Genomic DNA, 26,277 nt, shown 5'->3' on the forward strand with positions numbered 1-26,277 from the left:
AGCTCCAAGTGGTACACTTACAGAAGGCTTTATCAGGAACCAAAAAGGGGCAAGCCGAAGAACCCTTATGGTTCTAGTGATCACCTTTATTTCTCGGAGTGCGAAGACAGAGGATGACCTTCCCGTTGAAGCGGCGGTCATTTTTTATCTGTAGAGCGGCCTGTCAGTTGCCAGGATAGAGTCTTTTACTAGTGCAGTATGTGCGAGCGATCCGGCGCTGTGTTCGGTAAGTGCAGCCATCCAGAACTGAACCCGGAGAGCTCTTAGCATCGTCCGGACAAAGAGCGATGGTATTTGGCACCGGGTTTGAAGTCAGGCCTCCGCGATGAAACCCACTCCATCTTGCGAGGAGAGATGAATTGCGAGGGGGCGGTATAAGCCTCTGCTCCAATATTTATCAAGACGGGTGATTGGGGTCCTCCCACCGGCTGCCCCTGACAACCGCAGAACAGGTTCTCCTCGAGCTTGAATGGAAGGGAGGCCTCATTAGCATGGAGTTAATTTATTCATGCTGGCCTTTCAGGTACAAAGCCAATTGATGAGGGCTGATTTGCATCAGAGACACCGAGGTTGGTTTGTATTTGGCCCGCTGTCCGACCCTGAAGTGTTAATTAGGTGCAGCGACCTTTTGGCTTGTGTTCAGACGCTGGTGTTAATCAAAAAACCCAACACTCCAGACAGCCAGTCAATGTGGTTAAAGCTGTTCATCCCTGCTTCACAAGGGCTAAGCTAATGTTCTGACAAAATAATCCCACATTGTTGCCCCATGCTGATTTTATCACCTTTTCATAGAGACAGAAAAGTCTCCGCAGATGGATTTCATGAGGTGACTCCCTCATTCTGGCGAACAGCAGGGGGGGGTCTTATAAATTACAGCTGTGTTTTTCAGTCTTAACCACTTTTCTCTCAACGCTTCACAATAAAACTGTAATGCCACACCGTTTCTTTTAAAGGGGTACTTCTGTTTTGTTTTTTTTAAAGTCCTGTTGTAAGAGGTGCTTATCCAGAGTCAGTTTATTAGCTGAGTAAAAGCAGCACCAGTAACAGCAGTATTTCTAAAAAGCCCCTAAATTAAGATTTTTAAACTCCGTTAACTCGCTTTACTCACTAAAGCGCTGAATAAAATAATATTCAACGACAGATTGTTTTGTTCCAAATACATGTCTTTTTTCATCAAACCTGAGCCCATCACATAAACCAGAACAGATTATTATGTCAGCCATTCCCAAACTTAAGAATGCCACGGCCCAATTCGAAATCTGAAAATGTTCTGCGGCCCAGCCAAACCTTTAATTATAACTTTGATCAACACACAAGACAAAGACTGTGCATTTCCATTTATATTTCCTATTTCAGAAACAGAACAATTCTATGTGAACATGGGAATACAGCAACGCACACAGACTTCAGAGTTTCAGTCTTGTAATATTTCCGCCGAGACACAGCTCTTTATATTGAACTAGAACTGTCCAAAACTGGGGTGGCAGCTGGGGTAGCAAGACACCCTCCTGGGGTGGCTGCTGCCATCCTATGCCACACCTCTAGATCCACCCCCCTGTCAACAGCAAAATATATTTTAGCCACCTAAAATAAAGTCCCACCAAAGAAACTCTATATCAGATAAAGTGTACGCTATATTTAGAAGCCTTTTCCAATAGAAAACTGCCAAATATCACTCCCACCAAACTCCATTGGTAAAATCAGTCATTTTAACTCGCAGAGCACTGGACTACTGCCACCTTGATTGGGTTGCTTATTTGTGTTATTGCTTGTTTTGGTGTTTTAAAGAGTTAGTTTGGATTCACTGAAGTCACACTATCACAAACCAACTAACATTCTGAGGCAACAGCTGACCAGCAATGTCTGTGATCTGCAGGGTAAAATTACTGATTTCGCCTATGGAGTTGATTTGGAAAGAGCCAATTTGGGTTTATATAATGGCAGTTTCCAGTCAGAAAAGGCTGGTAAAGGCTTGATTTGTTGTATTTTTTATGTTTATGTTATCAGGGATGTGCCATAAACCTTATTAATTCAACATGATACCAATACTTTTTGTTACCGTTTCATCAATACCGATACTGATAAAAATCACATACACATACATAACACATACTGGCCATTAAAACATATTTTTTTCCAACAGCAAATATTGTTATTATCCATCCAGTTTTAAAGGAACTGATACCAAATGAGTGGTGAGAACTCATTCTGCAGAATTGATCTCCCCATCCCTAAAATATGTTTAACTGCTGACCCTGTCCACAGCAGTACATACTTAGCTTTCTACACCAGTACTCCAGTTGCTGGTCCAAACCGGGGACATGCCATCTACTGCAGGTAATACACTGACTATAGCTAAGTACCTCACCCCACTTCAAAAAATCGGAACTATCCCTTTAATGTTCTTTGCCATCCCTCATCAAACTGGAAGAAGCCCCTCAGGCTGCTGAAGTGACACCAGCTCAGTCAGTTGGCATCGGCTCCTAAACCCTCAGTGGCAGGCGGTCCAAAACTACAGTCGCCTCTCTCATGAAGATCCCACATACTTTCCAGCCGCTGTGAATCTCTAATTTTTATGATGCCGCGTTACAACAAACCGCTCCTTGTATGGACATCACAAACCCAGAACCATGGCAGCGTTGTTTACCGCTGGAGGCATCGCTGTAAAATGCAGTTGTTTGATCAGGCAAACAATTTTGGAGGCCAAGTCTCAGACTGGGGTGAAAACCTGAGTGAAGATTCCTTGTGGTTGTTGCTTTTCCTCTCTGGACTATGTAATCACAACAGGAAAAAAAAAGCAGCTAAGTGAGCGCTGCAGTCTCCACTGCACTTTAATCGCTGCCACACAAACAAGGGCACAATGACAGGTCCCTTCTTCTTGCCCGTGTTTTTTTTTTTTTTTCTATTTCAGCTCGGCTTTTCACCACAATCACATGAAAGAGGATGTTCTGTTTTTTTCTTGTCACTCTGTGAGACTCGGTAGCTTGTTGTGTTTCTGTGAAGCCTGTGCCCATGAACAATGAATTCTGTTACAGTTTACAGAAGGCTGGATTACCCACCGCAATGATCACAGCTTGTAGTTTGTTCAGATATCTTTTGTACTGACAGCACAAACAAAAAGTACAATCTGCTGTCAAGGACCCAAAAGGCTGTATTTAGTTTAATTCTCCAAAAAGGATGTCAGCCGGGGATCAGCTGACATGTCATGTGTAAAGATGAACGTCACAACGTCTGACCACCTCAGCAGATCTGACTTTGATCTGCAACTGCAACTATTGATTGCTTTTATTATTGATTATTCACTTAATAATTTAGTCCCTTAAATCCAGAGATCCATCCTTCCCAGTCTTGTGAACACAATATTTTGAAATAACTTTGACGTAATTTCTTCAGACACTTGTACACTTTGATTCAAGTATGATCAGATAAGATTTTGGTGGTCAAAGTCAAAATTCAAGGTCACTGTGACCTCGTATTCGTAACGCAATATCTCAAGAACACCTGGAGGTAATTTCTTCAAACTTCAAACTTCTTCAAAATTTTCACTGAGTTTTTTAATCCGCCTCTTGTAAGCTCCCCAACTTTTTGACAGTGCACCACTAAATTGCAAGAGTACCCCTTTAAATAATTTATCAATTATTGAAAAATTGTTCTGGGAAAACTTTTGTCTACTAGCTCTTTTTTATTCTTGTGCATTACAACCCATCCTCCCAGCATGCGAGGAATGTTTTCAGCTAATACGATCTCTTCTGCAGCAGAGAGAGCAACCTGCTGTTTAATATTGAATGACCGCCGGGTCAACAAAAGGCTTTTGTGCTGCTTCCGCTTGACCACCTCACACTCAAAAAACACACCATAGTGAGACAAAATCTCAGCTTTCCAGTTGCCACCTCGTCCTTTCTGCTAATCCCACGGTCCATCGCATGGATCCGGGTGGATTCTGTCGCCATTGGTCTGCCGTCCAACCAACGGGGGTCTATGGGTCAAAGTCAAAGGCAGGACAACGGGGACTGCTGTGAGGTCTGCAGGGAGATGCACGGCCCACCTGCCCACATACATAATAGAAAACCCACCAACTGTCAATGCTCAAACCCTGCTTCTTCTTCTTTCTCTTTTTTTTCAGTTTCTGTCTGTCTCCACATGCAATGAGGACAGCAGCAAGAAAGACGAAACAAAATAAGACACCTCATCACTCACATTACCTCAGCTATTCCCAGTCCTACTATCAAGCGTGCGGACTCCACCTTTGCATGAAATAATACCCCTAAAACTGCCCTGTCTTTTCGCAACAGGACAGGTTTATTATCCTCTGATCTATTGTCCGATCCTTCAGCATCCGCAAGATGCAGAACTCTGCATCCCAAAAGCGCAGCACCGTCCATAACAAGCTGCTCAGCGATGCCTGAGCAATGATGTCCACAAACGCGTTTGACACTCTTCCCTCTGGGGAAGTTGTGTGATCTAAACAAGGAGGAATGCGAATAAACTCACGACAAACGAACCACATGTGGTCTTCATCACAGACATGAAAACACAAAACAGTTGTGCTCCAACTTTTGTTTTTTGTTTTGATAAATTGTTATCCCTGATGTCTAATTTTGAAATTTTGTGTAAACTGTGAGGTTGCGGTTGTGGATGCCACTGAGGGAATGCTTTTGGACTCAACACTAGTAGCAGCCTCAGTCTACAAAGACCTCATAGGAAGGTTATGAGCTGGCGTTTATCCTGTAAACACTCAGCCCCAGTGCATATATTGAATGACTGAAAAACCTTGACAATTGTTTCGGAGCAGCTCACCCCGTCTCCCTGACAGAGCAGGTGCACCATCTGGCAACGGGAACTTCTGATGTCGGTCCACTCTGCCGCAGCAGCGCAGGCATGACTCATATGTTTATGTGAGACTGAAGCAGAGCACTGAGAAGACACAGGATCCAATGGTATGTGGGCTCCAGAGGGTTTCCGTTTGTCTCTTGGTGAATAATCTGGATCCGTGCGACACACCCTCGCTGCATCCCGCCACAGCACCAGGCTTAACTGGCCTTCTACCCTCACGAAGGGAAAATGAAAGTCTCCTATTTCCCCCTACTGAGAAAACAATACAGAGTTCACCATAATATTGAACAGTTATTTCACCCCACACCACACCCCTCTGAACAATTTGTTCCCCTTGTGGAATGTTCTGGAGGGACGCTGTCAGAAAGAGAGCTAATGTTGAAATCAAGTAACAGTGGGGAGATGATGAAAGACAGTTTAAGGAGTATAAATTAAGCAAACTTAAATGGCAAAAGAAAAACTACGGCCATTAAAAATACAGAAGGAAGGTGGGAGCAACTCCAAATTACTCCAGATTCGAATCATTTAAAGGGTCAGTTTAATTATTTTGCAGTAAATGGCTTCATATTTTTTTTTTTTAAACATGTCTTTATTGAATTTTCAACAATAATAATAAAAGAAAATATATATATATACATATATATACATACATACATATATATGTATATATATATATATATATATATGTATGTATAAATGGCTTCATATTTAATAAAAAAAAACTAAATCTAAGTTGTCCATTCAATAGGCATTGACATAGCCTGTTACAGAGACTTGCATGCAAAAGCCTTCGCATGGTACGAGTATTACCAGGAGACTTCATATGATTTAAAAATTACCCTCCCCGAGGCTGTTTCATTCAACGCATTCACATGCAAAGCCTGTATTTCACTCAAATTTACTGACTTTATCCCCCAAATATGATGTCAGGGCTCTCTGTCTTCTTCAGCAGCTGCATTAATAATAAAGTTTCCAGTTGCTTTGCCCACTTTCTGCAAAAAAGGTGAAACAACTCAAAAAAGGGGGGGGATAATTCATTGGGATAATTTACTTTTCTTCTTTAGATAAACTTGAATCTTACGGGTTTCAGTGTGTTTCAGAAATTATAGGCCAAGTATAAACACTTATTCAGTTCACTCAATTTGTGAAACTTTTTTTTTTTTTTTGAGTTTCTAAAACTCAAAAATTCAAGTTGATCTAAAGAAGAAAAGTAAATCGTCTCAACAAAAGATCATTAGACCAACCTTAGAGTTGGCCTCAAAACAGAAAAATACACTATAGTAAGTTGCCTTAAAATTTAGTTTCCTCAATTTTTTTTTACAGTGCTCAAGCATAAGAACACATTGCAACCTCTTCTGTCATCATCACTCATTTGCAGCGTCAGCATAGCAGATCTCACAGAACAGCTGTTGACTGCTCTTCATCATGCTGAGTCATTTCATACTTGTTCAGTTGTCTGACGACGGAAAACAGATGTTACGAAAACCCAAATCACAGAGACGTTCATTCACACAGGACTGATATTATCACAGGATCTTTGTGTTTTTGGGAAAATACGGGGTGGAATTTTTTTTTATTTTATTTATTTATTTTTTTTGTGTAGACGCCCCCAGGTCCCAACAAACAGGGTAATGTTAAGATTTAGCCACAATTCCTGTCTGACTAATGTTTTTAAATTTGAACTGACTTTGAAAATGGTCATTTAAGAAATGAAAACTTGAGCTAACTTGCTTAGCTAGTTAAAATAGCTAAAGCTAAGCTATCTTAAGTTTCATGCTCTTCATATAAAGAAGAAGATACAGTTAGAAGAAACAAGAAAAAGTTTTTTGTTTGGTTAAAAACTTGTAGCCTGTATGCAGTTTTGCAATTTTTCCAACTGAGCTAATGCTGGCCAAGCTATTGCTAGCTTATTTACAGCTTAAGCTAACTTAAACAGCAGGCAGCGTTCAAGTCCCAATGACCTACAATGTCAGTCATGTTGTTAATTAACTATTTCATCAAAACATCACTTAATTCAGCTAGCTCTAATGCCCGCTAAACCTGTTTATCCCATGGCAACAAAGGCCTAGCTAACCTTACCTAAAAAACTTGGTAGCTGCTTTGCATTTGTTTAGCTAGTAGAAAGAGTGCTTCATAAAAGTTGCCTCTTCTTTCACCTCTTGCCCTTTTCACAGGGCTTCACCGCAGTTTTACATAAAAAGCTGGGGTTCTTTTGCTTCTACTCACTGAGGTTTAACTCAACCACAGAGATTATTTCCTCCCGCAGCCTATAGGCTATAATGAACGTCTGTAAACCTACAACTCCTGTCCAGACGGAGCTGTGTTTTAAGACAGCTGCCACCTTCAAGCTCCAGAAAAACTGTCAGCTTGAAGAATGTTTAAATTAGGATTTACTTCAGAGTGTAAAAAATGAGGTACAGTATCGTGCTGTAAAAGGTTTTCCTGAATCACCTCCAAGAACTTATTTGAGGAAGACATATAAAATTTATATTTTTGGCAGAATTCAGAGTCCTGTGTGTTTTTAATTAGCCGTTAGTGAGTCTTTCACCCTTGGTGGCTCACACTCCGGCAGAGCAAAGCATGTAACATCTTAAGCCTTTTCGGCGTTAGGAAAATATTGCCTCTGCACGGAGCTCTCTGTGATGCGTTCTGTGATGTTATCTCCTCGGCTTTGAAGCGGGAGGCTGATGCCATCTCTCTTTTTGGAGTTTATTAAACGCTGCTTGACAAGACGCGTTCACTTTCAATTTTGTTTCTGGCGAGTCAGGTAAGAGTTGTTTTTGTGTACAGCGTGTTCTAACAGCCAGATGATGCCCTCGCGTGTTCAAAGACACACTCTCAGAAATAAGGGTTTTTCCTCAAGGCCTGATGTTCTACGCAGAACCATTTTCCTGTGAAGAACCTTTTTCTGAAAAAAGGGTTCTAGGTAGGACCTCCTGAGTGGGTTCTGGATAAAAACCCTTGGTATATAAAAGGTCCTCGGTAGAACCACCTGGTTGGGTTCTAGGTGAAGTCCTTGGAATATGAAAGGGTTTTGGGTAGAACCACCTGGTTGGGTTCTAGGTGAAGTCCTTGGAATATAAAAGGGTTCTTGGAAGAACCACCTAGGTGGGCTCTAGATGAAGTCCTTGGAATATAAAAGGGCTCTCCGTAGAACCGCCTGTGTGGGATCTAAATTAAGTCCTTGGAATATGAAAAGTTTCTCGGTAGAACCCCCTGGTTGGGTTCTAGATGAAGTCCTTGGAATATAGGTAGAACCACATAAGTGTGTTACAGATAAAACCCTTCGAATATACAAAGGTTCTTGGTAGAACCCCCTTGGTGGGTTCTAGATAAATCCACTGAAATATGAAAAGGTTCTTGGTACAAACCCTCAGGTGGAGTGGTTCTGGATAGAACCTCTCATAGAGGGTAATGTGCTGAACCTTTCACAGATGGTTCCAGGTATGACTCTTTATGTTGGGTTCTAGGTAGAATTCTTTGACAGTGTTCAAAGTGGAACAAAAGGCTTCCTAAATGGTCACAAGCTGAAGAACCCTTTAAGGTTCTAGTTTGCACCTTTATTTCTAACAGTGTTCTCTGCTCTCTCTTAAAGATAAGAACCATATAAGGAAATGTACCTGAACACGTTGGATGCAGAGAGCGAGGAATCGTGGGAAACTCGCCTGAGACTGAAGCGGTTAACGTGTCTTCATTTAAAGTTAAGCACTCCGGCCTTTTTTACGCGGTGAAACGTGCCAAACAACCGCCTGTGATCAGAGTGAGCGGTGCCACAGAAAAGCCACTTTTCTTCCGAGATAAAAGGCCCCCGCCTCAAAAGCGTATGTCACACAATAATGAAAATGTGACTTTAGCCCACGGCATCACAGCAAAGCACAGGCAACCTGTTTGTTGATTAGAGGAGGGAATACAAAAAAAAAAGAGCTGGGAGAGGGTCAGCGGAGGGGAGGAAATGGAGGGTGTAGATCTACATCACCCCCCCCACACACACACCCCCTGCTCTCAGCGCAGATTGAAAAAGTGATAAATATGCATGAGTTTGGCTTTCACAGTGAGGGCCTTTGATGGTATGGTTGAGAGTTCTCTATCTCTGGAGCAAATAGGCTGAAAATAACTGTCTGCGAATGTTTACTTCGTGTGTGTGTGAACAATGTGAGCTTTTAATGAGCAGGAGAGGAAGACTTTTTCATCCTCTACATATACACTGTATCCCCCCCGAACATGTGCTCTCTTCTCCTTAATCGACTGGAGGAAAGTTAAGTGAAATGCGAAGCATCTTTAGCACCAAAATCACGGCGAGATCAATTTCACAGGCAATTTATCTTGTTCATTAAGTGTCTCAGCCAATAATTACATAAATCAGATAATGGATTCTGATAAGTCCTCGCAATTTCTTCCGGTTTTATGGGATAAAACAATCTGTTATCTGACAGAGTTGTCGCCTCGTTGCGCTCCATTTCCATCTTCGGTCTGACATGGCCTCCACCCTGAATGATTTGCATGGGAGAGGTGTCCTCGAACCAGTCATGTAAAGTAAAAACAGACTGCGATGTCTTGCGATACCGCGAAGACATGCCACTCATGGTTCTCGACCTTTTTGAGCCATAACCCTACAGAATAATCAGGTCGGTGCTCGCGACCCCACAAAGAATCCACATGACAGAAAGTTTGGTGGGAGCTTGGAGTTTTGTACAAAACACCGGCATCTCAGTTGATGGTGCTGCTGCTGGACTGTCAGGTGACCTGCCTTTAGATATACTCTTCCTTTCCTGTCCAGTCTCCTGTCGGCCTTCTGTTCGAGTCTTGAGCTGGAGTATTTTTTCTGTAACTTCAAGCAGAGATTTTTAAAATTATTTTGTGATCATTTACTTTCTTACTACTATCTCATATTTTATGCATTTATTATTCAGTCTAGTTTATGTAATTTTTAAAGCTTTGGGAATCAAATTCGCCTATACTTTGCCACTCAGTACAACTATTTTCTTGTGCTCAGACCCTTGGCTGAACTGGTCACGGAGCTCAGCCATGACCTTGCCGAATCACGCACCGCTTCGTCCTGCAAAACCATGTCCATCCAGACCAAATGCCACATTTATTAGGGATTCCCGTCCATAACAGTCATTCCATGTGATATGTAGCGGAACTGACTGTAGCTGCTTGGTTAAACATGACACTGTGACCCAAAAACACCAAAGTGAAAAGAGGTCTCTGATCAGAACTCACATGCAAGCACTCTTTTACCCTCTTTTGAGACCAGCTGTATTTTGCATATTTTTGAGTGCTTGTCCTTTATATTGAACGCCATTAAAGGGCTCACGTCTGTGCTGCTTGCCACAATATTTCATTCTGTTCTCCACAACCATCTGGAAATGATCTTGCGACCCACTTAGGGGTCAAGACCTCAGATTAAGAACCACTGATCTCGAACAGCTTTGATAGAAGCGTCTGTCGTGTCTGTAGCAGTCAACATGCAGCAGTCTGACCATGACCCTAGTCTGGACTCAGAGATAAAAGCACACACACAGACACAGGTGATATGATAACGGTTATCCAGGATCCAAGTAACCCAAAGAGAGACAAAGACCTCAGGACAACAGCTAGTGATATGGACGGTGGCTAGTTCACAAGTTCCACAAACTTTTTTTTCTTTACTTTAATGCAACAGCTGCAAACACTATCGTTCTGCATGTGCTGTTTGTATTGATACTAACTTCAAATCTCAATCAGTTTGATTTCTTTTTTTTTTGTTTTCTGACAGTAGGATTGTGCAACATGATAAAATTTTCCATCCAGGCACCGTCGGCCCCTCAGCAGGCGAGTGCAGACATATTCACCCCCTCTGACTTCCCCTCATCCTGTGGGGTCATAGCTGGGAAATGTTTGTGAGCACTGGGTGCATTCGCAACGTCCAATAAACAAAATAAACTCATAAAAAAGCAAACTTATTGACTCGACATAAAAACAATGTAGAACTTGAATGGGAACATTGTGTTAAACATAAATAAAAACCGAATGCAATTAATTGCAAAAACTTTTCAACCTATATTCAGTTGAATACGGTACAAAGACAAGATATTCAGTGTTAAAACTAATTAACATTATTTCATTTTGCACTCACTCTGATTTTGATGTCTGCAACACCAGAAAAGTTTGGTCAGGGCCAGGGGGTTTACTGCTGTGTTACATCACCTTTCCTTCACTCAGTAAGTGTTTGGGAACTGAGGACACTTATTGTTGAAGTTTTGAAATTTGCTGCTTGATAAACAACTTCAAGCGCTCAACAGTCCGCGGTCTCTGTTGGCGGATTTTGCCCTCCGTAATGCACCACGCATTAGACAGGTCTGGACTGCAGGACGACCGGTCTAGTGCCTGAACTCTTTTACTGCAAAGCCATGCTGTTGTAACACGGGGACAGTGAACGTCTCTGAAAAAGATGTTGTCTGGATGGCAGCGTATGTTATTGTCGTGAAGAGATTTCTTTGGATTCGTTGAATCTTTTGATGGTATTTTGGATTGTAGATGATGAAATTCCTGCAGTTTTGTGTTGAGAAATGTTGTTCTTAATCTGTTGGACTATTTGCCCATGCTGTATTTGCGCAGGCAAACCTCGCCCCATGTTAGCTTCCGAACAACTGAATCTTTTGCCCCCCAAAAACGCTGAGATTTGATACCAACCCTGAGTATGTAGTGATAATGATCTGTGTCATCGCCCGAGCTTCATGTTGCCTTACATCTTTACCAACAGTGAGTCTACAATGTGAGAGGAAACACGTTTAAAGAGCAGCATCCAAATCCAAAAAGTTGGAGTCTTATTTGAGATCTTTCTCAAAACTTGTGGGCTCAATTGTAGAGACCTAATCTGGAGATCTCTTGTTTTGATCAGAGAGATTAATGTGGGCTTGTATGTAGCCATGTCTCTCTTGAGTTTAATTTAGTAGAAGTAGGAGCTCTCATCTCACTGTGGAAACGAGCTTATTTGTGTGTTTTCCTGAGCCTTTTTTTCCCCTCTGTGTGTCTCTCAGACCTCCAGGCCTCCCAGTCCTTTGAACACTACAGTATATCAGACAAGCCAATGGACTACAGGATCCTGCAGATGGACGAGGACCAAGACAGGATGTATGTGGGCTGCAAAGACCACGTCCTCTCCATGGACATCAATAACATCACCCATGGCACGCTTAAGGTCAGCAGATGCTCATTATTCCAGTCCGTGAACACCAGCTCTCGTCTCTCGCCACCACAAAGGAGAAAATAAAATGTTTGTTAAATTTAACGGCGTGTAAGGCACATCATCAGACTGCTGCAGTGGTATTATTCTAATTTGTGCAATGATATGCAAATTACCATACATTTGCTGCGATCTGAACAATTTTAGGGTTATTCAAAAGAGGCATAAAAAATGCTGGAGCTCTCTGATAACTGATTCGGCATGCAGTGAAGGACTTATCTTCAGTGTAATTGACAGGCATGAAGTGCATAAACAGATGGGAAAGCATTTAGGTTCCCCCAGGGAGTGCTCCACCGCATCCATTTTTTCCAAGTAAATTGCTTGATATATTCATCGAGGTAGACCTTTAAGCACCTCTCCTGGGTTTGAAAACATTTTCCACACACGGTAGCTGGCTCTAATCACCGACACTTCTGTCAAAAACTGAAACTTTTGCAATGTTTTTTTTTTTTTTTTCGTTCATTTTCCACTAATTTTCCCTGTGATTTCTGTCCACGTAGACAGGATATGATCAAACCTCAGCACGGCATCTATGCATGAAATGTCTCTCCCAATCTGTTGTTGGTTTCCTGGGCTCACTTCCCCGCTTGTCACTTATTTAAATGCTGTGCTGTGTTTCTCACCAGGTGTTTTGGCCGGCATCTACAGCCAAGATAGAGGAATGCCAAATGGCAGGAAAGGACCCTACGGTAAGAACCCTGAACTTCTAAAAACCCTCATCTTGGATGTCTCGGGGCCTTTTAAAAATTCATTTAATAGATAATAACAAATATACCAATGATCATTAAATAGAGAGAATACAGACACGAATACTCCTGTCAGCTCATGAAGCTGCCAATGCTATTGGTCATGGTCATGCTTCAAAGTTTAATAGATTGGTTATGTTTCCTCTAAAACCACATGTTTATAATTACGTATAAACACAGACTCTTAGTCCGTAAAACACTGCTGGAGAAGCCAGTGTTGCAGAATCTCCCAAACAACTGAAGTGACTGGTCACCAGTTTTCAAACGTAAAAAAAAATCCACAAAATGCCTCCATACTGCTCGTCTTCAGATGGTGTGCACACGGATGTAATGTGGCTTCAAGCCAAGGATCTAGAGTGAAAATTTAGGCTAAAAACATGATGTAAATGACGTCTTTCAAGTCAACTTGACATTTTGAGGCTTTAGGAGACTTGGATTACGCCAGACAAGCAATATGGAGGCATTTTACGTTTTTATTTCTTTAGGTGTTTTTTACATTTGAAAAAGATTCTGCAGTGCTGCCTTCTTGTGAATCTCCAGCAGAGTTTTGTGGACTCAAGTTAAGCCCAAGTTTTCATTTTTGGGTGAACTAGCCCTTTAAGTGTCCTCTTTAAGCTTGAAAGAAATGGTAGCACATTATTTGTTATGTGAAACTAAAAAGTTGAATTAATTGCAATAAAAGACACTACCGTGAATACACGCAGGGATTTTGGTATGACCAGTAGCTTATATGATACGATATGATGAAAACGAACAGGGTGAATATTACTGTGAAGTTGGCATATATGCTATATAGTTTCATTTACAAGGATTCAAGGACATTTATCATCATGTATTTCTAACATATAATAATTCTGCAATGCACTTTTTGAATAAGCGTCAGGTTGTGTGTAAACAGCAGCAACAAGATCGTGATGATAATATGGTCGACATCTTCACTCAAAAAGTTCAACATCCAGGAAACTTGTCAATCATGTGCAACTGTGTTTGAACCTGAAACATCAGAGATGTAAAAACGCAGAGTCCTCCTCTCTCCTCCTACTGGAGTCTTGCATTTTGTATCCCGTCAGCTCAGAGTGCAATCCGCCCCTCAGGTGCAGCAGCCCGATCCGGTGTGCTGTGGAGAAAGGTCTCTCTCTGCGTGAGCGCAACAGTGTCTGGTTTCCCGTTGTTTGGCCAGTCTCATTTCCCTGACTAGACATCAGCCAGGAGCAGGGTTTAGCTGGGTCAGCGTGGTTCTTATCCCCACTCTCCTCCTCTTCTTGTCGAAAGATGCAGTTTTTGCAATTTTTGATCATCTCGGGGTACGCTGCTCTTTAATCCAAACCCCACACTTCCTCTTCCAAAATCTGTAGCGGTTGATGCGTTTCAGCAATAAAGCCACGAGAGTAACACATAAAGTGAGTTTGAAGAAGCTGCCAGGCACAGCAGCTAATTGCAAATGACTCCTGCAACAGGTTTGTGTTTGTACCTGCAGAGAAAATTCAAAATACAAGAAAATCTGTGGATGCAGCAAGTTCTCCTAAACCAATTAAGAACGAGTTTCCTCATCGTGGTTGGTCACCTACTCCTTCTGACAGAGCAGAGAACTGGAATACAGAGCTGCAGTACACAAATGATGGCATATACACAGTGTCCCTTACAGCAATGCTGTTTTGGACATCATAATTAGTAGCTAATACTGAGGTCGCAGATTGCAGCTAACCTAATTTATTACATAAGAAATCAACATGTTAGAAAACCAGTGTATCGGACCATCCCTCATGCTTTTCAGCCATGATGCTCAAAATCTAGACCAAAGGTTTTCTCAGCTGTTCCCAGATCCTTTCCTCTAAGTGGGTCTCCAGCGGAACTGTGCGTGCCGCGTCCTGGGATTTCCCTCTCCCATCTGCAAGCTTATGTCTCAGTCCAACCACATGTGCAGCAGGCAGCAGATGTCCATAGGGTCACCGACTTGCCCGGAGTCCTCCTGGCATCGGCGCAGTTTGTGAGGAGGCGTGGGAGGATCGAGGGCCGCTGTGGAGCACAAACAGAATCAAAGCTCGCAAAATGGGACGCAGCTCATCGAGGAGGAGATTTCACAACCCCGGCCTGATTCTGAGCAGCACTTGTTAGCTGCAACAGGATTTAATGAAGACATACAGGAGGACTCAGAAGACTGATTCCTCCTCCGCCTCTGTTTTCCTCCTAATTGGGTTGTTCTGGGATAAGTACATGCACAGTTGCCTATAGACACTGCAGTGCAGAGTACAGGGGAATAGAGGGGGAACTTTCTAAAGAGACAACTTTATACATAAATTGAAACCCTAATTTAGTTAAGTAACACTAGAAGTTGCCATAAAAAGCATCACACGGCGACCAGCGCTGTCCTACATTCCCCACCATTCCTCCATCCCCTGACAGCAGCTGCACGGCGTAATAGAGCCAAGCTTTTGTACAACATGCTGTCGCAGAAATAGTGAAGAAGCTGTTTCCAGTCTCTGAGTGATTTGTGCTGCTCTCCGAGTCACAGACAGGCTCCCACAAATATTTGGGCGAGCCATCTCCGTGTGGAGCCACTCAACTGCCCCGTCTTCCCTCCATCATCCCGTTTTCATTCGCAGCTCTGACAGTCTTTTCTCTCTGCAAATAGTCTAGTTTCTCTTTTTGTCTTTTCTTGGTCACTTTTTCCAACTCTTTTTAACCACAGCAATATTTTCTCTCTTCCGTAATACTGCTTTGCTTTCTCGTGGGTTTCTTCACATGAATAAAAGCCCCCCATCCCGCTGTTATGGTTACGCTCCCCGTCTGTATATATTAAGTTCCTCTTCTCCGATAGACTCTGCGGTGAAAGGGGACTCCAGAGAGCGACCACACATTATTTGCGCTGAAGGATGGCATCGCAGGAGAAATATACATCAACTAGATTGATTAAAGGGGCTGTTTGGGTTATTTAATGTGGGATTGTATGAGGTACTTATCGAGTGTATTACTTACAGTAGATGGTAGTCAGCATGGCTACAATTTGGAGAAACAGAAGGGCACCAGCACAGAAGCTAAGTAATGAACTGCCATGGACAGGGTCGGCAACAAAAGGTATTTTAGTCACTCCACCAAAAAAAATCTCTATCACTTTAAATGTACACCATGAGACAGCCTTTTCCTACAGAAATCGAGGCAGAGGTGCAGCAGCAACTCCCGTGTTCTGCAAGATAAAATTAGTAGTTTTGCCTGTGGAGTTTGTTTGGTTTGGAGAGAGGAAAATTTGGCTCAGTTTCCTGTTACTAAATTTAGAATATTAACCGACTTTACGTTACCATCAGACAACCTTTTTCCAGTGGGAAACCACTGTTGTATATTCCAACCATCCAACCAAACTCCATAGACAAACTCAGCAATTTTACCATGCAGAACATGGGAGTTGCAGGTCTACTGCTGCTTTATTGTGTTATTTTGTCTGTGCAATCACGTGACTTTGGTTTTAAAAGGTTAGTTTGGATTCACTGAAGCCACACAATAGATAGAACTAAGAGATTAAGGCAGCAGCAAGGTAAAATGACTGATTTTACTTTGTCATCACACAGCCTTTTCTGATGGAAAACCACTCTCATGTAAGCCTAATATTGCTCTCTCTTCAAACAAACCAAACTCCACAGGCGAAATCAGTAATTTATCTTGCAGAAGACGGGAGTTGGTGGTCTTCTGCTGCCTGTCTGTTAGTTTGTTTGTGTTATTGTTTGACTTCATTGAATCTAAACTGACCTTTTAAAACACTGCAGTCACATAATAACACAAACAGCAGATTGACGCGGCAGTACACCTCGTACTCTGCAAGATAAAATGACTGATTTTGCCTATGGAGTTTGGTTGGCATGAAGTGTGAGTGATATTGGCTTGCATAACAGCAGTTTCCCATTGGAAAGGCTGTCTGACAGCAAAGTAAAACATTTTAAAAGTAGTGTGTACCTTATACAACCCTACATCAAATAATCCAAACTGTCCCTTTAAGTCTGTTTGCTGCTAGCTCATAAGCCCCCACTTCAAACTCAATGTGATCACCACTTGAACTTGAGGCCACGAGGCCGGACGCTCTTTATCCAGCAAAGTCACAAACGCTGGAAACTACACATATAAATGTGACTCTGTGAAACTTGAAATCAGATATGGCTGCAAACCTCGGACCCAACGGCTGCGTGAGAGTTGAAGGAGAGTGTGACCAGACGAATGGGTGATAAAAGTCAAGAGAAAGCAAGAGAGACGGACGGAGATAAATAGGAGGGAGATAAATAACCGAGATGTGGGTGTGATGGTTAAAATTCTGTTGTTTTTCGTCGATAGCTCTCAGTGGAGCCGCGCGCCGACCGTGAGCTGCAGCAGCTGCCGTTCCTGCTGCCGCGGCCAAGTTCCTGACGGCTCCCTGGATACGTGTTCCTCTCCTCCCCGTTTCTTTTCCTTCTCGCTCTTCCTTTCTCCACTCGTTTTCTGCAAGCTCAGGCTTAATTGGCCGCAAAGTCCAGCACTCCTGCTGCTGCCGTTCAGGTTCGGGAAGTGAAAGCAGAGACATGGGGAGATCAGTAATCTGCCTTACCTAGATAGATCACATACACCACTGACGCTCTTTTTCCATCAGCCTTAATACCAGACCAGTGAGCTCTCGGATTGTTTGATCGCGCAGCATGTGATTCTATAACCGTCATAGCAAGTGAGATAAGTTTGAATTACTCCCTCATATGGAATAGGATACTTCAGGAGAGATAAACAAGTTCTGTTCACTTGGCTGTACCCCAGGAAATAGGCCTTATCCTCTGTTATGGCTTTTCAGTGTATTGTGTCATAGCTGAGATTAAAGACTTATGATTTTTTTTTTTTTTTTTGCAGAGCTGTAATGGATTGGAGGAGTGTTGCCAACTGATATTCAGTGTTATGTTATTTATTTATTTTTTAGTTAAAGGCATAATATGTAACATTTCTGCAATAAAATGTCTAAAACAACTAGACCTGTTTTGTCTTTTGTTGAATATTTACATTATCCATTATCCTTTATCCACTGAGTATTTACATTAGCCACTTTATTGTTTGCTGTTGTTTTTGTATTGCTTACTCATTAGAGAGCACGATTAAACCACAACTCCCATGATCCCACGCTACTTCAAGACATCATTAAGCCCGTAGTGGCAGTGGTTAGCTAGTGTTTTGCATTTTGATAATATTAGCTAACTTACTGGAGGATATGGGTATAAAAATGTAACTTTATATAAATTTGCTGTTGTTTAAACAAGACTAGCATATAGTATATCTAAGTACAGGAAACAGGAAAGGAGAAAGTTTGGCAAAGTTCTGTTGACTTTGCTCAACTGTTACTGGCGCACAGCGTGAAAAGGAGCTGGACTTGGGAAGGGTCGATTAAGAGGTAATGCTGAATGCTAAACTACTATTTAGCATTTAGCTAAAATAGTTATTGTTACAGTACAACAAGTGAAGAAGCGTTGTAAAGTTAGCAAACAGACTGCACATTATAAAAAACAATATGAAACGTTATTCAACACAAACCACTGTTCATGCTAGACCAAATGTAGCAACAAAAATCCTGTGGGTATTGAATTAATCAATGGTGCATTTTATAGACTATGAATTTAAATTTTCATTTGTCAGAGAAACAGTGTGTTATGTCCTCTCTCAACGGCTACGTAATCTTGCTTTAAATGGCTACTTTTAAATATAATAAACTGTAGGTTTAACTGTTAATAGACATTTATCTGAGTGACGTTTTAATTGTTGTTTCTCGCCAGCTGAATTTTTCATGTGTCTGTCTCTTTATCTGTGTTTTCCAGCACGGCTGTGGGAACTTCATCCGGGTGGTGCAGCCTTATAACAGAACTCATCTGTTCATGTGTGGCAGCGGAGCATACAGTCCCGTCTGTGTGTACATCAATAGGGGCCGCAGACCAGAGGTGGGAACACGATGACAGATTCACTTCACTAAATATACAAACCCTTGACTGTATAAACCATGTTTTGGGGACATTCGCCTGCAGCCATTAATCTAACCGTTGAGCAGCTAGAGACCAAAACCATCCATGTGTTCAGTAGATTATCCACTCTGGTTTTCCATTAAAGCACTCGAGGATACACTGCAGGCTGCTGAAAGATGCTACACCACTAATAAGAACATTTAGTGCCTCTAATCCTAAAGTGTAAGTATTTATTCTTAATGTGTGGATATAGGATTATTAAAAATTAAAAAATGTGAATGGGGTTTGGTGATGGAACATTTTGTAAAGCTAAAAGTAATGAGCAGGGGTTCTCCTGTGGTTATTTCTAAAATAAACCTAATTACTTAATTGAGTTAATGTGATTAATGTTCTCATTGCTCACTCGGGACAGTAATTCACTATTCCCTCCCTCTTTGTTAATCCCTAAAAACTGCTAGTGGTGTTGACTGTTACAGTAATGTCACCCCTGAGTGCTATAGAATCAAAGAAGTGGGAATACTGCCACCCAGAGCAAGTAAACAAAAATCCTTTTTTCTGTGAGAGAGGTTAAATAATCATGACAATGCCTCGAGGAGTTTGTTTTTTGTTGTTTCTTGGGGGGATGAACTAGATTTTATCTAATTTTCTGGACATCTAACAGGAAATATAACATGTTTTGATTGATGGCTGCTATAATGTGAAATAGAAGTTCTTTCTGAGCACAACATCAAACAGTACAGTCAAAAAGTACTGGAAAGGTATGAAGTGGATGACAACCAAGGCATGATATTTTACTGAAATTAAAGGGATAGTTCCAATTGGTTGGTCCACCTCCAGTTTGGAGAAGCAGAGAACACAGAATCTAAGCAATGAACTGCTATGGACACAGGGTCAGAAGCAAAATGTTTTATAGCCACTTAAAAAAGGGTCCATCTGAAATAATCAGTGACAGTTTAAGTGTTTCCAACAGGAAACCACTGTTATAAAAGCCTCTCCAAACTAACCAAACTCCATAGGCGAAATCAGTCATTTTACTTTGCAGGACACTGGAGTTTCTGGTCAACCCGCTACCTCGACCTGTGAGTTTGTCTGTGTTATTGTGTGAGTTTGGTGTTTTAAAAGGACGGTGCGGATTCACCAAAGTCACACAATAGCACAAACAAACAAATAAACAAGTAGAGGCAGCAGTAGACCAGCAATTCCTGTGCTCTGCAAGGTAAAATTACTGATTTCGCCAGTGGAGTTTGGTTGGTGTGAAAGGAGCGACATTTGGCTTGTATAACTGTGGTTTTCCCTGTTAGAAAGGGCCATCTGACGGCAAAGTAAAACTAATCAATACTTAGTCTGAGACAGGTTTTGCTGCTGACCCTGTCCACAGCACTACATCGCTTATCTTCCATGCTATCTATTGAAGGTAATACACTGAACATGGATAAGTACCTCATACAACCACATCAAATAATCTGAACTGTCCCTTTAAAGTCATGTGTGGCATCAGATAGTGACTGTTCCTAACAATTGCATATTCTTTTACTGCTCTACTAAGAATCTGCAGGCGTAACCATGTGGTAAAACTTGTTAGAGCCTCCTCATAACTTTAAATGGACAAAGTTTTTTATGTTGATGCCACATGAGAGGAAATGCAGAGGATAAGAGGGAGAAAATGGAGCTCTAGTGTCGGCGATGGAGGGCTGATTTCTCTGCTCTCACGTCCGGCCACACAGCTCTGTAAGTGAGAGCAGGGAAGCCCTCCAGGAGAAAAGTGCTCACTGAGTGAGCAACATTTAGCCACAGACGGACGACTGCTGCCAAACGCTAATAAGCGGAGCTCACAACCAGGCTCTTTCCGCACTGCGGTGCCTTTTGTCATTTGGGGTGGGGGGGGGGGGGTTTGTTTGAAAGGCAGACTGCTCTGTTTGCAACTTCTGATCTCAAACATGTCAGTGTCTGAAGAAAAGGGATCTGTTAAGTATAACAAGCTGCTGCGGCGGGAAGCTGACAGCAAGCTCAGCGTGGACCTTTGCCCCGAGAACGTGCTCCAGACTATTATGCTGTTTTTAAACTTGATGGGATGGCAGCAACAGACAGCTTATTTGCATGCGTCTTATTTTTCAAAAGTGCTCCTCAGATGCTATAAACATCCCTCTCGCTGAGTTAATTAGTCTTTTATTTAGCCGTTCAACCTTTATAGGGTGTGATAACTCATTTTCAGAGAAATTACACCCCAGGAACATTAATCAATATCTACAGGTGTCACTTTTTGAAAGACAAATGTTATTTTAAACATCCTGTCCACACATGTTTTAAGGCATATAAAACGCTCCAATTTGATGTGATTTGGAAGCTTTAAGTACACAAATATGTTTCGCTGCCAAAGATTTCACCTACCTCACTAAAATCTGAATTGTGTGCATGCGCAGGGTTTCAAGTTTCCACATCACACTTGATAAAGCCTAATTTTCACCCAAAATACCCAGAACTTATAGTCCCAGGAACTACTTTTCAAAGAAATGAAAGTTTCCTTCAACTTGTTGTTGTCTGCATTTCCACCACGGTCTTAAGACCCATGAAGGTTAGCGAAATTAGTCTGCTGACGTATGAAAAGGAAGTGGTATTTACATGCTGTTTTTTGCACGATCTGTCGATTAGTTTCACGATTAATCAATGAGTCGCTTGTCTACATAAAGTCAAAAATTGCTCATCACAATTTCCCCGACCCCTAAGTGACGTCCTCAAATTGCTTCTTCTGTCCAATCAAGAGTCCAGACCCCTAAACTGTTCATTTACTGTCATGAATGACAAAGAAAAGCAGCAAATCCTCACATTTAAATACAGCAAATACGTGTAAAAAGAGCAGTGCTGCACAAACAGTCAGGGTCAAATATTGCAGTGGAGTAAGAATAAATAAAAATATATTTTTGAGTGGATAGGGGCTTTAATAATACATTGCAACTTGTTAAAATTGACACTTTTTGTAGTGTAGAGGTTAATGACAGAAGCTACCAGATGGATTCAGTCCACCTCTTGGCAAATGGACCCAATTCCCTGGAAAAATGCTCCTCCGCTGACGTCACTTTCATCCCATTTAAGGAAGCTGCATCGCCAGCACGGGTCAGATCTAAATAGGATGGGGCAGGAAGCTCTATAATTTACCCAGGTTACTGTAAGAGCTGCTTAGACTATCCAGACCGCCACCAGGAGGGAGTTGAATCTTGGCAGCCTTTTCTCCCTGAGATGGAGAGATGGCTATCCAACACGTTAGCAGGGAAATTCCTCCTCTCCTCACAGATGGAATGTACTTTTTACTGTCCCACACGGGCCAGTTAAGGTGGACCCGGCCAGGACCGCTTCTGTGCCTCCTTAAAACCAAAAAGCGAGGGGAAACGTGAGCCGGGCTACCTTGAGGGACATTTGGTACGCTCATACATGCAGTTTTATTGTGGTAGAGGCCACTAGACGGAATAACTTTTCATATAAAACTGTCTCCAGATTCTCTGACTTCCTCTTTTTCCTCTGTGACAGGAACAAATATTTCACATCGACTCTAGGACTGAATCTGGAAAAGGGAGGTGCTCCTTCAACCCTCAAGTGAACACAGTTTCCGTCATGCTCAGTAGGTGCCTCCCATACCTCCACCTTCATGATTTCTGCCACTGAAAAAAATTTAATCACCAAAACAAAGAAATTTAAGTTTTATTAATTTTTCCACAGCAACAGAATTTTTGGTCCTGAGTGACAGTATCAGTACAGAAATAAGGGTTCCAAAATGGTTCTTAGCCAAGAATTGTTTGCCTCTGAACAACCTGAGGTTTCCATTAAGAACCATTTGCATCCAAAGAACCCTTTTTAGGAAAAACTTATTCTTCAAGAACTGTTGAAATCCTTGATCCTCCTCTTTTGTCAAGGGTTTGTCAAGGGTTCTTTGTATCATGGTATAAACAGGTTCTCTAATCCCCTTGGGTAAATCCAAGATAAAACCCTCAGAATGTAAAATAATTCTCGGTGGAACCTCCTTGGTGGGTTCTAGATAAAAAGCCTTGTAATGTTAAAGGGCTCTCGGTGGAACCCTCTGAGGTGGTTCTGGATAAAGCCTTTGGAATATAAATGAGTGGGTTATTTAGCACCTTTAGAAGGTGGAAAGGCTCTGGATAGAACCCCCAGAGAGGGTTCTGGGTGGAACTATTACACCATAGAAGGGTTCTTTGTAGAACTTCTCATATGGGGCTCTGGGTAAAACCTTTCACAGGTGGTTTAGGTAGAAGAAGAAGACATACTTTATTGGTAGAACTCTCTGAAAAGGTTTCAAGTGGAACCAAAAAGGGCACTCCTATGGGGACAAGCCAAAGAACCCTTTATGGTTCTAGTTAGCACCTTTATTTCTAAGAGTGTGCTGTAATTTGATTGTTGCACTATTTGTGTTGGCAGACTCTAAAAATAGTTCAGTTCATCTTGAACAAACACACACACAGTTCAGCAGCTGGTTTGAGCGTTTGTTAGCTGTTGTCATGTGAGATCAATGGTAGAGATGGGACAGACTGTCATTTTAAATGAGTGTTTACGTTTCTGTACAACTCAGGAGGTTGTATGACTCCAAAGTTGGTTTAAAATACCGTATGTTCACAATACAACACTATATCTATTAAAAGTGGGTTTTATTACATTGAACAGAAGACTTAAGACTGACGTAAGACATCCAGGTTTACTTGGTTTTCAGGGACTTTGATATTATTCAGTGTTAAATCAGATACATCAGAACCTTGTGACATTCCCAGTCTTAATTAAAATGGCTATATGTAAGAACGTTTAAAACATTCAAGACGCCTATGCACTGTGTTGCAGAGATATATATATTTACTGAAGTTGGCATGCTAACAAGCTAGCTTCGGCTCTTCATGTCTTGTGATATCAATTTGTACCACAAGAGGCAAAGGTGAGTTACTGTAGCATACAATCTGCCTTCAGTCTGACAGCACCAAGGTAGTTTTCCCCCACTGTAATCCCTGCTCAGACCTCCAGAGGTCCAAGACCGAGGTCCCAGGTGGTCCCAGTCCAGGCAGAGTCAACTAATAGGACCGCTAATGACAACAAGCTAATGACGGCTACAATTAGCAGCAGTTAGCCCTTACTTTAGCTTATCTTTCTGGTGATATGCTGTCCCCCATTTGTTTGGAGTGTGAATTTAATAGATAGAGTTCTTACACATCACTCCTTTAAGGTAAGATAATCTCCACCACCAAAGACAGTTAGCTAGATGCTAACTAGACCCAACTCCTTTCTGTAATGTGGGACGAACTCAACATTGAGTGTCCAGGAGCTGCCAATGACTCAGCAGGTATTGAAAAAATGCAACTGTGGGATATATGATAATCTCTGGGAGATTTCAGAGAGCCAAATTCTGTTCAACCTCAGATTATTTGGTTTAGGTGATGGATCAATTTTAATTGGAAGAGACAAACACATTGTAAATTGTGTCCAAACTAGTATTTTGATAGGCAGACACACTTCTCAGTCTGATGGGGGGCCTTCAGTCCAAGAATGGGCTGCTGACATGACAAGAGTGCCAACATTCAAAAAGATAGGAAAAGAAATGGATAGGAAGATTGAATGTGTGGATTAGAAAATAGGGCAAATTCTTAACTCTTTTGGAGAGCTCTGTGGGGAGTCACATGTTTCATGTTTAGTATCTACAAAATATGTACATGTCTTGTTTACTTGTTTTATGATGGTAACCAGAGAATTAAACAGAGAATTGGACCCAAATGCAGACTGGAGGCAGATCAGTGCCGTTCAAGTGTTTTAATATTAAACAGATCCAAAGGGGCTAGGATAGAAATCTGAAAAACAGGCAATAATCCAAAAACACTGATGGAAAAATACACTAGGAGACCCAAGAGGTACCCAAGGAAACACTAGGACGCTTGATGAACAGACGAAGACGAACTGGCAACTAAGACAGGAAAGATAAAAGACTAAGTACACAGGAAACTGATTAGAGGCAGGTGAAAACCTGTGATCAAAAAGCAGGGAAAAACACAGGAAGTAGAAACAGGATTGCGCGCAATATTTTGAGATGCATATATACATCTTGTATCTGGCAACTAAGGTGGGAAACACAGGACTAAATACACAGGAACTGATTAGGGGAAGGTGACAACAATTTGTCAAAAAAAGGAGGGAAATACACAGGAAGTACAACAGCAAAAATAAGAGAAAAGACAAGAACTTCAAAATAAAACAGGCAAAAAGTAAACTAAAACACAAAACCATGTCATTATCAGCTAGATTCCACTGTCCAATTGCATGCCCCAGTCAGTAGTGTGCCACAAAAGTTGTACTGTGCATCTCTTAGCAACGCCAGCCCTCAAATGTCAGTCGGCCCCTGCCATGAGAAACGCCCACATAGAGGATTGAAACTTAAGACACTGATTCCATAAATATTGAATGTCTTTGCTCAAAAACTGAGTTCAATTCGAGGCTAATGCAGTACCTCCTCCAGGTCAGGCCGTACCCTCTCCCCCAATCTTTGATCTCTGATTGGTTGAGGGGTGTTGGGTTGCTGTCGACACGACTGAAGGTGACACATTGCACCCCCAGCTCTGCTTTCTGACACCTGAGCGCGGCCATGTCAGCAGCAGTTTTGCCAGCCAGCTAGCGAGCGCCTTCACGGATGCCAAGGAGCGAGCCTGAGAGGGGAGGGCAGGATAACCTAAAGGGGGTAGGAAGGAGGGCGCTCTGCCAAAGAGAGTCGAGGGCAAAAGGCAAAGCTGTGGTCGCAGAGATGCAGCACTCCGAGTCTCAGAGGACAATCGCAGGCAGTGTCTGGGCTCGATAAAATCTGCGCTTCATATTCCCAGTCGTCGTGTTTTGGACCGTCTGTGGCCGTCACAGTGCTGTCGACACTCGCTCTTTAGCAAACCAGCTTGGAAGCGGGCCACATACCAATAATCCTCCCCTAACTTGCCCCACATCCACCAAAACACATGGTCTGGAACTGATGGATGATGAAGTGAGAGTGAAGGAATGATAAAAACCATGGAGAACTATGGAGAGCGTGCAGCCTGTTATTAGCAGCAGAACACACACAGACTGTGAACCCCTTCATAGAACAATCGCGCCATTCTTTATCTGACAGAAAATAAGATGTTTACCCAGATTATCTTCATTGTTTGAGGCTGTTCCAGTATTTTCTTGGTCTGTGGAAATACTCACCCTTAGAAATAAAGGCGCCAGTTAGAACCTTATATGGTTCTTCAGCTTGTCCCCATAGGCAAAACCCTTTTTGGATCTGATAGAACCTTTTATAAACATTCCGCCTGGAACTACCAAGAACCCAACATAAGGGTTCATGTTAAAAAAGGTTTCACTTATAACCATCTTGTCTTCTGAGGGTTCTGTGAAGAACTATATTGTACTCAACAGATGAGGCACACCCATCTATTGGGTTCTACCAAGAAACCTTTTATATTAGAATGGTTTAATCTAGAACCCACCAAGGGTGTTCTACTGAGAACCCTTTGAC

At 42.0% G+C, this 26,277-nt stretch overlaps 1 protein-coding gene across 1 annotated transcript in view; it reads left to right on the forward strand.

The window, feature by feature from the left end:
* The window catches only part of sema3c (sema domain, immunoglobulin domain (Ig), short basic domain, secreted, (semaphorin) 3C), a 61,589-nt gene that overhangs the window by 18,537 nt on the left and 16,775 nt on the right, over positions 1-26,277 (forward strand). The window contains exons 3-6 of the mRNA XM_084711525.1: positions 11,856-12,016; positions 12,688-12,750; positions 18,618-18,737; positions 22,281-22,371. Of these exons, the coding sequence (XP_084567651.1) occupies positions 11,856-12,016; positions 12,688-12,750; positions 18,618-18,737; positions 22,281-22,371 (435 nt within the window). The remainder of the gene's footprint in view (positions 1-11,855; positions 12,017-12,687; positions 12,751-18,617; positions 18,738-22,280; positions 22,372-26,277) is intronic.

Source organism: Lutjanus erythropterus, chromosome 22 (assembly GCF_056507025.1).
Source record: "Lutjanus erythropterus isolate fLutEry1 chromosome 22, fLutEry1.hap2, whole genome shotgun sequence".
Classification (NCBI taxonomy): domain Eukaryota; kingdom Metazoa; phylum Chordata; class Actinopteri; order Lutjaniformes; family Lutjanidae; genus Lutjanus; species Lutjanus erythropterus.